Source organism: Mesitornis unicolor, unplaced genomic scaffold (genome assembly GCF_000695765.1).
Source record: "Mesitornis unicolor isolate BGI_N332 unplaced genomic scaffold, ASM69576v1 scaffold11696, whole genome shotgun sequence".
In the NCBI taxonomy this organism is placed as follows: domain Eukaryota; kingdom Metazoa; phylum Chordata; class Aves; order Mesitornithiformes; family Mesitornithidae; genus Mesitornis; species Mesitornis unicolor.
Window position 1 is genome coordinate 1 of NW_010191696.1, and position 12,993 is coordinate 12,993.

The 12,993-nt window shown below is 35.1% G+C and overlaps 1 protein-coding gene across 1 annotated transcript; it reads left to right on the plus strand.

The window, feature by feature from the left end:
• Window positions 1-270: 270 nt before the first annotated feature.
• LOC104535832 (chromodomain-helicase-DNA-binding protein 1-like) lies at window positions 271-12,526 on the plus strand (the record flags this gene model as incomplete). Its single annotated transcript, XM_010186831.1, has 12 exons — window positions 271-461; window positions 1,546-1,734; window positions 1,908-2,070; window positions 3,744-3,896; window positions 4,189-4,260; window positions 7,642-7,791; window positions 8,446-8,594; window positions 8,869-8,965; window positions 9,056-9,151; window positions 10,177-10,353; window positions 10,548-10,708; window positions 12,485-12,526. Coding segments are annotated over 12 exons (1,640 nt in total), but the record flags the coding sequence as incomplete, so codon positions are not given.
• Between the last annotated feature and the right edge of the window lie 467 nt (window positions 12,527-12,993).

The window sequence follows — 12,993 nt, forward strand, 5'->3', positions numbered from 1 at the left end:
TTGAAAATTTATAGGTCAGCTTTTTGCCTTCCTCTTCCTGCGCAAGTATAAACTTGGTTTATACTTTCCTTTTAATTTTGGGATGCCTGCATAGCCTTTTGTTGAATCTAGAAAATATAAACCCATAATTAATACTAAAACCATATATGTGTCCATTTGTTATTAAAATTAAAGGAGTGATGGTGTATATATAGCCTCATGTAAATTGTCAGAAATTGCATAATATATTAACTTGTATAATGTCTTCCCCTCCCTCTCAATTTCTTTAAGTCATTCCTTGGTGGTCTGAATTGGGTATTTATAGGAGTTGATGAAGCTCATCGTTTAAAAAATGATGATTCCCTTCTGTATAAGACTTTAATACACTTTAAGTCTAATCATCGTCTTCTTATTACTGGAACCCCTCTGCAAAACTCCCTCAAAGAGCTTTGGTCTTTGCTGCACTTCATCATGCCAGAAAAGTAAGGAATGTGATTTTTTTTTTTTTTGTGGTTTAAATTTCTTATGGCAGTATATTGTAGTGATTGGAGAATCAATAGAGATAAAGAATTGCACTGTGAAATAGTTTAAATGTTTTATATAAAATAGATGCACATATTTTTCATGCTGCTCTTGATAAATTGTTTTGGTAGCAGTTGTCACTTTTTCTGTTTTAGCAGTCCACAAAAAAGATGGATTGATGTATGGCTCAGAACCCTGAAAAGACGCTTCTTCTTAAACTAAAAGGAAAATCACATGGATTTACTCTAGGGAAATAGAATGGGGCTGAGGATGTCGTCTTTTCTGTGTTAGTACTATGAACGAAAAAAGATTGTACCACAGTGCCCAATATCCAGTAGTTCAGCCAGGCAGCAAATTTGCCTTTATGGTTTGCATAGGTTTACTGTATTGATGTTATTCAATACTGAGCACTGTTTATATCTGGGATAAATAAGAGCACATGTTCTTTTGGTTATCTTGTAAATACAAAGCACTGTAGCTCAAATTAGTTTCAGAGCTATGCGTTGTATTGACTTTTTCAGAACCTTACTAGCAAAGCCACTAAGGTTGTTGTCTGGCACCTATTCTTCATTTGATCACAAAGTCCATTCTCTTAGTCTGTTAGCACATACTAGAAAATAATCACATTTCAGCTAGTCCATACAAGCTGCACAAGGTATATGAAGTGGTTTGTTCTCTTGCACTTCCTCCAGCTGTACAACTGTTTATTCATGCTGATTTTGAGAAATACAATGGAATTTCTGTAACTTTCTACCTGGGTTTCCATGCAGAACAGTAAAATGTTAGGTTTTCACTGGATAAATTAAAATTCAGTAGTTTCTTTTGAATTTTCATTCTGCAAAATTATGGAAATTTCCATTCTCCTATTTGCAGACAAAATATTTTGAGTTTCTTGTGAGATGCAAATTCAGAAACTTATTTAATAAAACAGAAGGGAGTGGGGAAGAAAGAAGTCCATGTGTGCACATGTGGTATATTTAGGTCTTTGTGTGTCTGTGTTAATGGTATATCACTATTTTACCTTTATTCTTTCTGATGTTGAAGATTTTCTTCCTGGGAAGATTTTGAAGAAGAGCATGGCAAAGGGAGAGAGTTTGGTTATGCAAGTCTTCACAAAGAACTTGAACCATTTCTACTCAGAAGAGTTAAAAAAGACGTAGAAAAGTCTTCGCCTGCTAAGGTTGAACAAATTTTGAGGATGGAAATGAGTGCATTGCAGAAGCAATATTACAAGTAAGTAATGACACCTTTTAATTCCTGCTATTTTAATGAGAGATATCTATATGAAAATTACTGAAGTGTAATAGTTCTCATAATGCAATTTGAAATGATATTTTGAAAGCTTACATCCTTCATATTTCCACAAACGGTTAGAAATTACTTCCATTGCACATTCTATATCATAGGTGGATTTTAACAAGGAATTATAAAGCCCTGAGTAAAGGTTCAAAAGGCAGTACCTCAGGCTTTTTGAACATCATGATGGAACTCAAGAAGTGTTGTAACCATTGCTACCTCATTAAACCACCGGATGATAATGAATTCTATAATAAACAGGAAGCCTTACAGGTAATAGCTTTTTTATTAGTTGTTTTTTTAGTGCATGCAGTAATTTTATAGTGTTCTGGCAATTTATTAGTTCTTATTAAAGTATATTAAGAAAGAACAAGTTATTTATTAAATGTGCATTCTGAGCTTTACAGGTAAATGAATTGATTTTTTTGGTTTTTGTTTCTTAACCAGAACTGAGTAATGGAGATATCGATACTAAATAAAATATCCCTGGCTTGAATTATTATCAAAATAAAAAGGAAATAATTTGAAATAGTCTGTGTATTTTCAGACTAAATAAACTTAAGACCTATTTTAAACCCAGTTTAAAATAAAGCAGATAAATCGAATATAAATGCAAATGCATGTGACTGGCAATGGTACACCAACAATCCATGTGATAGCAGAAAGTAATCTGCAGAATCTCTTTAAGCCTTTTTGTAATCAAACACTGTTCTCTGCATGCCTTCAAACAACCAAAGTGAAAGGAAATAAAAGTAATAAACATCCAAAGCTTAGTCTGGTTGTTTTGTTGTTATAAATGAAAGCAATTATAGCATCGCTACCAAAGATGGTCTGTCATTTTGTTATGGATTTATAGTTTATTTTCTTTTGTAAAGGATAACTCATCTTTGTACTAAAACTGTTGAGAACCACAGCAACCAATAAAAGGACTGATTTAATGCAGTTTATAACAACATAAATGTTTCTAAAGATCAGGGTGTTTTTTTTTCTTCCGCTTGGAAGTTCATAATTTAAATCCTTTCCCAAAACTACTAGAATGAAATCACAAGCTGTCACTGTACAAGCTATTTTATATTATAAAGTGCTTATCAAAGATAAAGGATGTTTTGTTTGCAATTTGGTACACTCTAACTAATTAAGTTTATAATTAAATTCATCAGAACCTTTCAGCCATTATTGCTAATAATTGTATACTTGTAACAGTGATTTCCTTGGCTTATCTGAATTAGCTTTGTTAGCTCTAATGATGAATAATACATCCTTCTCATTTCTGGCATAAAGAATAAAAGCTCCTAACTCCAAATCTTTTATCTCCCAATATTCTATACTGGGCCTCTTCAGCTAAAGAGGCCTAATGTTTTCAACATTAAATTTGGCATGCATCTGAGTTTCTGTTCTAGTTGTTCCCACTGGAGCTGAGAAGGCTTAACATAGTAGCCTAGCTAAAGCCTGTTGACCTCTACAAACAAGATTCATGTCACTTTTATCTTGCCTAAGAAACTTGACTGATTAGGCATTGTTTAAAAATACTTAGAAGATCAAGTAGCAATGCTTATTTCTGTTCAAAAGACAGAAAGTGATGAGCAAGTAGTACTAAGATAGTCAACTCTTTTGTTGTTGTTTATTTGCTAGAAAAGAACTTAAGGCTACACTGTAACTGCTCTAATTCATAGCACAGTATATTTACTTAATAATTTAATGAAATGTTAAGATGCTGTTTTATGAACCAGAGCTGAGAAATGCATTTATTTGAAAAACATGCTAATCAGTACTCCTGTTAATTTCAGGTAGAGTGCTTAATGCTGTTATAATGAGTTTTTACAAGATCAGGACTGACTAAATACTTATTAAACTTTCATGTTCAGTTAATGAATGCCTAACCATCTGCAGTGTACATTAGTTTTGGGGTGAATTTATTTTGCAATACATGTTTTCTTGTCTTGAAGCATTTAATACGTAGCAGCGGGAAACTAATTCTTCTTGACAAGCTACTGATTCGTCTACGAGAACGTGGCAACAGAGTACTGATTTTCTCTCAGATGGTGAGAATGCTAGACATCCTAGCTGAGTATTTGAAGTATCGTCAGTTTCCCTTTCAGGTGAGATTTTGCTGGTAGTAGCCAAGAAGCCTTGTTCTTTACCACTTTATCTTAATAAAAGTGTCCTTTTTGTAGAAAGAGTTATGAAAGTTTAATTTTATGTACAAGAAAAGACTTGACAATTACTATATGCTAAATTGTATTTTGAAATGAAACTGATGGATCAGAAAGATGAAGTGTTACATTACTCTTATTCCCTTCCCCTCAATTGTTTTGACAAGTGAGAATTCAAGTTGCTCCTATTAGAATATAGTAGGAGCTCCTTTTTAACTGTATTGTTCAATCTCTTTAGAGACTTGATGGATCAATAAAAGGGGAATTGAGGAAACAGGCACTGGATCATTTTAACGCAGAAGGATCAGAGGTATGATTTTAGTGAGTGGTTTTTTTTTTTAATCTACTCAGTTTTATTTCCCCTCCCGAGAAATATAACAAATATTACACAAAAACTGAAGATAGAATGAAGTGAGGGATGTATTATGTTGAAATTCCATTGCTATTGCCTAGACTGTAAGGTTTAAAACTCTTAACAAACAAACAAAAAAAAAAACCCAAACCCACAACCATAAAAATATCCCCCCAAACAAACACACACACAGAAACCCCCAAGTGGAGGTTAAATAGGAAACACAGAATTTATGAAAATGGTATTTAACTAATATAACTACATAGTTATATATTTATATTTTTTGTCAGTACTCTTTATCAAAGTAATTTTACTTACTGTATAAAAACTGAAAAATTTTATTTTGTTGAGTTAGGACTTAATCCTTCAATGTTTACAGGAGCACTGAACTTTTACACAAGCTTGTGACATCAACATCCTACTTAGGCAATGGACAGAATTTAATTGTGTATATCATCGCATGAAGAAAAGCTATCTTTAATAGCTTTAAATATGGCATCTGTCATCATCAGTTTTTGCCTCTTATTTCCTTGTCCTGGGAGAAACTGAAGAACTGAATTCTAGCCATTTTTTGTGTACCATTTAAGTTTCCTAGTTTATTTAAGTTTCCACTATGGAAGCCATTCCATACCTTTGATAATCTTAGGTCTTTTGTCCTACGCTGACAGGGTTTTTCAATAATAGAAGTATAGCATTTGTCAGTTGCTGCTGAGATTATGTTTCTGGTATGGTTGAGTAGGAAGGACTTAATTTCATGGCATAAACTTCAGATATTTGTTAAACACAGAAGTTAGTTCTGTTTTAAATTTCTACTATAGACATCATTTTTTTTTTCTGGAATCCTTGTAGTTGTACTTTACATTATTTAAGTTGAAAGGGGATCCAAACTTCACACGGTATTCAAGAACGGAGGCAAACTATGAAGTTGCGCAGCAAAAAAATTGTTTCCTGATTTATTCTCTCTTTCTTTCCTAATAATAAAACTTCATACTTTTTTTTTCTATTACTAAAATAAGGTATTAATAGAAATATCTACAACTCCAAAGACTCATTCCTGAGCAGTAATGGCTTGCCATTACTTTAGCTGTATTTAAAACTCAAATTTATTTCCTGTTTCACTTCAATTTCATATACTTTTTTTATTGCCTGTCTCTGTAGTCCTTTGTAGTTGTCCCTGAATAACTCCGTATCATCTGAACACTTTGTCACCTCATTGTTCATCTCATTTTCATGTTGTTTATGAATATGTTGAAGAGCATTGACCCTGGCAGAACACTTCAGTTTTCTTAACAAAAATACAGAGGTACTTGGACACACACGAGGCTTTAACAACAATGGGTTTTGTATTTTTGGCCAGTGTTTTGCTTGGGTTTTTTTCTCCCCAAGTGGCTTTTGCTCATCTTCTAGGATGCTGCTTCCATAGAGAAGTTGATAACTTCACAAGAGAAATGGAGTTTGCTTTATACTTATACTAGATCTGGATGGGCTGGAGTTAATTGCCTTCCTAGCAACTCGTATGGTGCTGTGTTTTAGATTTGTGAGAAAAAACAATGCTAATAACGCATCGGTGTGTTAGCTATTGCTAAGCAGCATTTGCATAGTGTCAAGGCCGCCTCTGTTTCTCACTCTGCCCCACCGTGAATAGATTGGGGGTGCGCAAGAGGTTGGGAAGGGACATAACCAGGCAGATGACCTGAACTAACTAAAGAGATAATCCATGCCATATAAGGTCATATAAGGGAGAAGAGGGGGTTTAAGGAGGTTAGACATCTTTTGTTTGGGACTGGCTGGGCATCAGTCCTACCCATGGGAGGTGATGAGTGATTGCCTTTTGCATCATTTGTTTTGGTTTGGTTTTTTCTTCTTCTACTTCTCCTTTGCTTATTGAACAATTTTTATCTTGACCCCCAAGTTCACTTGCTTTTAGACTTCCTTTCCTCTTCCCCTGTCCCACTACGGGTGTGGGGGAGAAGTGGCTCTGTGGTGCTGTGTGGTGCGCAGCCTCAGTTGAGGGGTTGCTGCACCTTGGAGACAGGTAGCCTTTGGGATGAAGGTGTGTTTTGGTGTTATAATGACATTATAATGAGCAAAGTTCACACAAAGGACAGCATTTTGACATTTCTTGACAGACTGTTGGCCCAGGGTAGTAAAAGTACAGCTTCACCAGTTCCATAGTACCACCACGTTCCCGACTCTGCATTGTTTGCAACAGAAGTTGGCCGCGGTGTCTCCACTCCGCTCCACCTTCCATGCTGTTTCCAAGGTTGCAGGTCATGCTGCTCAAGGAACCATTGTGAATGGATTCTTTGCATGCCAACTGCACTCCACCCTGGTAACTTCTTGTACCTTATGTCTTCCCTTAATGTGTGAACAATGCCTTCCTAGCCACCTCTAGTAATTATTCCACATGGAGTAGCGCTGGACAGAAGTATAAATTGAGAGAGGAGTGGCTGGAGGGCAGCCCCGCAGAAATGGATCTGGGGGTGCTGGTTGGCAGCAGGCTCAATAGGAGTCACCAGAGTGCTCTGGCAGCCAAGAAGGCCAAACCGCATCCTGGGGTGCATCAAATACAACCAAGAGGGATCAAGAGAGGGGATTATCCCGCTGTATTCAGCGTTGGTGCAGCCTCACCTTGAGTTCTGTGTGCAGTTCTGGGCCCCACAATTTAAAAAGGCTGTTAAGGTCCTTGAATACATCCAGAGGGCAGCAAAGCTGATGGAAGGACTGGAAGGCATGTCCTGTGAAGAGTGGCTAAGGACTCTGGGTTTGTGTATTTTGGAGAAAGGAGGCTGAGGGGTGACCTCATTACTCTCTACAGCTTCCTGAGCAGGGGACGTGGAGAGGGAGGTGCTGATTTTTTTCTCCCTAGGATCGGAAACAGAACATGTGGGAATGGTTCAAAGCTGCATCAGGGGAAGTTCAGACTTGACATTAGGAAACGTTTCTCTACTGAGATTGTGGTCCAAAGCTGCAACAGGCTTCCTAGAGAGGCAGTCAATGCCCCAATCTATCAGTGTTTGAGAGGCATTTGGACAATTCCCTTAATAACATGCTTTAACTTGGTCAGCCCTGAATTGGTCAGACAGTTGGACTAGATGTTCATTGTAGATCTCTTCCAACTGAAATAGTATATTCTATTCTATTGTATTCTAATAGCAATCTACTGGCTCTAGCCATGACCTTATTGTATGACAAGTCTAACATATGTTTTTTATATCTTTTAAGAAGTGTATGAGTTCATAGTTTAATCCACAGAGCATATAAAAAAGTGTCATATTGGTTCCTTGAAGAATGTTGTAGTTAATATATATAAACCTGTTTCTTATTTTATAATTTCAGGACTTCTGCTTTTTGCTGTCTACCAGAGCTGGAGGATTAGGTATAAACTTGGCATCTGCTGACACTGTAGTTATATTTGATTCTGACTGGAATCCACAGAATGATCTGCAAGCACAGGCTAGGGCTCATAGAATTGGACAGAAGAAACAGGTACACACACTTGTCTCTCAAGCTCCAAACCTGAAGGAGGATTTCATGTTGTAACTATAAGGTGTACGTCTGGGCCTTTGTAGTCCTCATGTATTTTGAGAATAATACTTGCCAAGAATGTCTAAAAATGTTAATAATGCTAATTTGCCTTTAAAAAAAATAAATTTCCTTGTACAGACAGATTGCACAGTGGCCGTAGTATATGGATGGGTAGGGAGAAAAGTTGTGGACTTGTTCCACATTCATTGACATATCATTCTAGAAAGTAACTTCTATACAGCACATCCATTTTACTTAAAGTTAAATAATTCTTAGTTCTCTTTGGGTTTCGTTCTTGCAGAAGACTTTAAGTAGTGATCAGGTATAATACTTTTCCTTGTGGCCATGCTTGTGCCTAATTATGGAAATTTAAAGAGGAGAGGTCTAAGAATGTCTTTATTTTATTTTTTAAAATAATTTCTGTAGAGACTATAGTAACATGATTGGCTGGTTTCATATATGAAATAATAGTTCAATAAGATTTAGAAGATTTGTAATCATGACTAACATTGCTCCCTATTGTTGCACAAGGGGTTTTTGTGAACTTCATCTGAATATTGTTTTCACGTGTAATTTTTGAACATGCAAATAAAGCCTTTTTTATAATATGTATAGGTTAATATTTATCGGCTAATCACAAAAGGAACAGTAGAAGAAGATATTCTTGAAAGAGCCAAGAAAAAGATGGTGTTGGATCACTTAGTAATTCAGAGAATGGACACTACAGGGAAAACTGTACTACATACAGGCTCTACTCCTTCAAGGTATATTTGTTTATTCTTTCATATTAACTTATGCTTAAGTATATCTGACTATTTGAGTAAAAATGCAATTCATTTCACTTGGTTAATAAAAAGCAAAAAATATGTGGTAAGGAGTTACGTAAGTAAAGACTGCAAAGTATATTGTCTATGAACTTTTTTTTTACATATTTAATATGGGGGGGGTTTAAGTAAAAAGGAAATTTGACTCATGATTATAGTAATTTCAAAAAATTCACTAATATAAAGTATTTATCTGAAACTTTCTCTATTTCAGCTCAACACCTTTTAATAAGGAAGAGTTATCAGCAATTTTGAAGTTTGGTGCTGAGGAACTTTTTAAAGAACCTGAAGGGGAAGAAGAGGAGCCTCAGGTAAATGGAAAAGTGTATCTACACTTGATGGACAGAGAAACTAAAAATACATCTGAATTGTTTTGTTGTAAATAAAAACTTCTGTTTCAGGAAATGGATATAGATGAAATCCTGAAGAGGGCTGAAACTCGAGAAAATGAGCAAGGCCCACTAACTGTAGGAGATGAATTGCTTTCACAGTTCAAGGTATTGCTCTGGTTTCTCCCTCTTTGCTTAATTATACTTTACTTTATAAATGCTATTTTTTCTTCTTCTTCTTTTGTGCACCTATTCATCTTTTCTTCATTCTTATGAAACAGGTGCAACAATAAGTCAACTTTTTGGCATGGAATGTCTTTTCACCTATACAGGGTAATTACTGCCAGTGCAAACATGTAAATATAAATAATGTATTTTAGTAACAAAATAAGAAAGAGATTTACAAATACATTAGTCTTTGATTTAATTGTTACACTAGGGAGGGCTGTTTTTCATTTAATGCTTTATGCTGTTAAGCACCTGTGGTACTTCTGAAAACAGAGAATAAAATTTGGATTTCTTAGTTGATGACTGTTAGAAATTCCTTTCAGCCCCCACGTAACTGTGAATGCCAGATACGCTTAACTGGATAGCACTTAAAATATTAAATGGGTCAAAATTGTGTGTGGTGGCTTTGGTTTTGTAGGAGGATTTTTTGTGGATCTTTTTGTTGTTGTTTAGGTTTGATGTGTGTGGTGTGTTTTTGTTTGGTATTTGTTAAAAGCAAGGCAGGACTTTTTAGATTAGTAGAGTACTAAATCACTTTCCTGCTAATCATTCATTTGCAATATATTGTGATTTTTACAGTTTATTAATGTTTGAGCAGTTCTACATTATTATAGTTTCATATTAACTCGGGCATTCAGACTTGCTTTCTGCTTTGAATGAAATAAGCAACACAGCTATTGGGGAGGCATTTCATAGTGTTTCTATATTACTCAACTTGTAAAAGAAGAAAAAGATTCTTATCTTTATTCAGCCATGTTACATGGAGTGTGTGCATTTCATATATGAAAACACTTTCATTAGAGACAGTGTCTCGTGAAGCATTTTATGTGTGCATTTTGTGTATATATAAAGAAATAAAATATGCTGTTCTGAATTAACTTTTCCTAAAATATTAATTACTGACTCTTTGTTTAAATAAAATCATATACTGATTTGGTGAAAATACTTATGTTCCAATACATAAGGTGGCTAACTTTTCCAATATGGATGAAGATGACATTGAGTTGGAACCAGAACAAAATTTAAGAAACTGGGAAGAAATCATTCCAGAAGTCCAGCGGCGACGAATGGAAGAGGAGGAAAGACAAAAAGAGCTTGAAGAAATATATATGCTCCCAAGGATGAGAAACTGTGCAAAACAGGTATCTCTGGCTTTTGACCAACTAAAGTTAATTTTTCTTGTTTGTTTTTGTTGGTGTTGTTTTGGTTTCTACTTTTGGGTTGGGGGGTATTCATGCGTGGCGCCACCCCCCCATCCCATTTTTGACAGGCTAGATAACATATTAATAAAATGTTTTAATCACATAACTTTGAACTACTTAATCTGAAATTCCAGATCAGCTTTAATGGAAGTGAAGGGAAATGCAGTAGGAGCAGAAGATATTCTGGATCTGATAGTGACTCCATCTCGGAAAGAAAACGACCAAAAAAACGTGGACGACCACGAACTATTCCTCGAGAAAATATTAAAGGATTTAACGATGCAGAGATTAGGCGGTAAGATGTGGGGGGACGTGCATGCTTAAAGGGACAAAACATTTTTTAATCATTTTAGAATTTGAAAACATGAAAAACAATCTCTTTTTCCTGAATTTAGTTGAAAATTTTTATTCTAAGCATTTAAGGCTTTACTCTGTGCAGTTTGGGGTGCTGACATAAGGAAATGTTATATCCAGAATTTGAAACTGTTTTGGTGAGGGATAACATCAGGTTCAAAAAATGTCATTTGTTTTACAATCTTTTAATGTGTATTCTTCCTGCATCCCCTGAAGACAGGGATTTCAAAAACCAATTTCTAAAATGGGTGAGCTTTTAATTTTACCCCCACAAACAAAATATTCTCCTTCCCATCATTTAACCTAAAAACTGTAGTTGAAGAAATAACATGCGTGTTTTTGTGGCAATACCTACAAAAGGTTCAGTGAGTTTTGTTTTGTTTTAAATTTCTTGCCGTTGTTATTGAATTGTTATATGATGCTTTTTAAAACTAAAAAAAAAATATCCATTTTGATAAGTTGTTGTGCTTTAACCTTGGTAGGCAGCTAAGGCACCACACAGCTGCTCTCTGTCTCCCCCAGAGGGACTGGGGAGAGAATCAGAAGGGTAAAAATGAGAACTCATGGATTGAGATAAAGACAGTTTAATAGGCAAAGCAAAAGCTGCAAGCACAAGCAAAGCAAAATAAGGTATTCATTCGCTACTTCCCATTAGCAGGCACGCATTTACCTATTTCCCAGAAAGCGGGGCTTCATCATGCATAGCAGTTACTTGAGAAGACAAATGCCATAACACTGAATGTCCACTCTCCCTCCTTCATCCCTGTGGTTTTTGTTACTGAGCATGATGCCATACGGTATGGGATATCCCTTTGGTCAGTTGGGGTCAGCTGTCTCAGCTGTGTCCCCTCCCAACTTCTTGTGCACCCTCAGCCTACTCGCTGGTGGGGTGGGGTGAGGAGCAGAAAAGGCTTTGACTGTGTAAGCACTGCTCAGCAATAACTAAAACATACCTGTGCTATGATCAGCACTGTTTTGGTCACAAATCAAAAACATACTAGCAAGTATGGTGCTCTGAAGAAAATTAACTCAGTGAAAACCAGTACATAAGTGAATCTGTACAGCTGGTCCCATCAATATTTGATGCTAAAAATACTTCTTTGGTAGAAGGAGAAATTGTTTTGCTTTACTTTGATTGGATTGTGAAATGCTACATTGCTTTTTCATGTTTTTTTAAAATACTGTAAAACTTATAAAATATTTTATTATATAAATAACCTTAAAGAGCCTTGTTTCTTTTTCATTTCATCTAACATAATGATTTGCTGCTTTTGTTAGAAGTATTCTTGTGCTTGCATTCCTTTATCTTTCATGTTATGTTTTCCTAAGTCTTAAAATCACTTTAAAATTGCAGCTAGCTCTTCTTTATTATGAGAGGCCTAACATAATGTCTGAATTCTCTATTTACTATAAATCCACATTTGGTTTTTTTCTATTTGACATATCACATTGCTGAATGCTTTGTCTTGTGAAACTAATTGGTAATTTATGAAATAAATTGTATCCTCTATTGTTTTCTTACATCAGTTATTAAACCAAATAGATCTCTGGCTTTATATGTAGGTTATCTTGATATACTAAGCTGTCCTATTCTCTCTAGTTCTCATGTTCTTTGCACTGTCCACATAGCCTTGCACTAAGACTTTACAAATACATTTTGAAAACCAGTGTAGTTAACCATACAATTTTTAACTGCAAAACTATTTTCTGTTACTAGGTTTATCAAGAGTTACAAGAAATTTGGTGGCCCACTTGAAAGGTAAACTTATTTGATTATATTTGTATAGCAACTTGGAACCTTGTTTTCATTAATATTAGAACAATACACCAAGAAACATTAGGTTGAAGAGAAAATAGTGTGCCTAATATTTAGGCTTGACTATAACATGAATTGAATTTTTTTTCCTTTCTTCATATATAGTATGTATGTAGACAGCCAGTATGTCAATTCTTTAAATTTCTTTTTTATTTTTTGTTTACCTACTGTCTTGTTTAATCTGCATTAGTGACAATCATTCAGTTTTCTCGTTTGACAGAGTGGATAAAGTCATAGGCTTTCAACAGGCTAACTGCTAGTTTTAAATTTTTCTCATTCTCAGTTCTTATTTTAAGCTTTCTGTATTACTCTCTAGTTTTAGAATAATTTTCCACCTTCATTTTCTTTAATAATAATAGTCTATATGATCTTATTATATATCATAGAATCATAGAATGCATCAGGTTGGA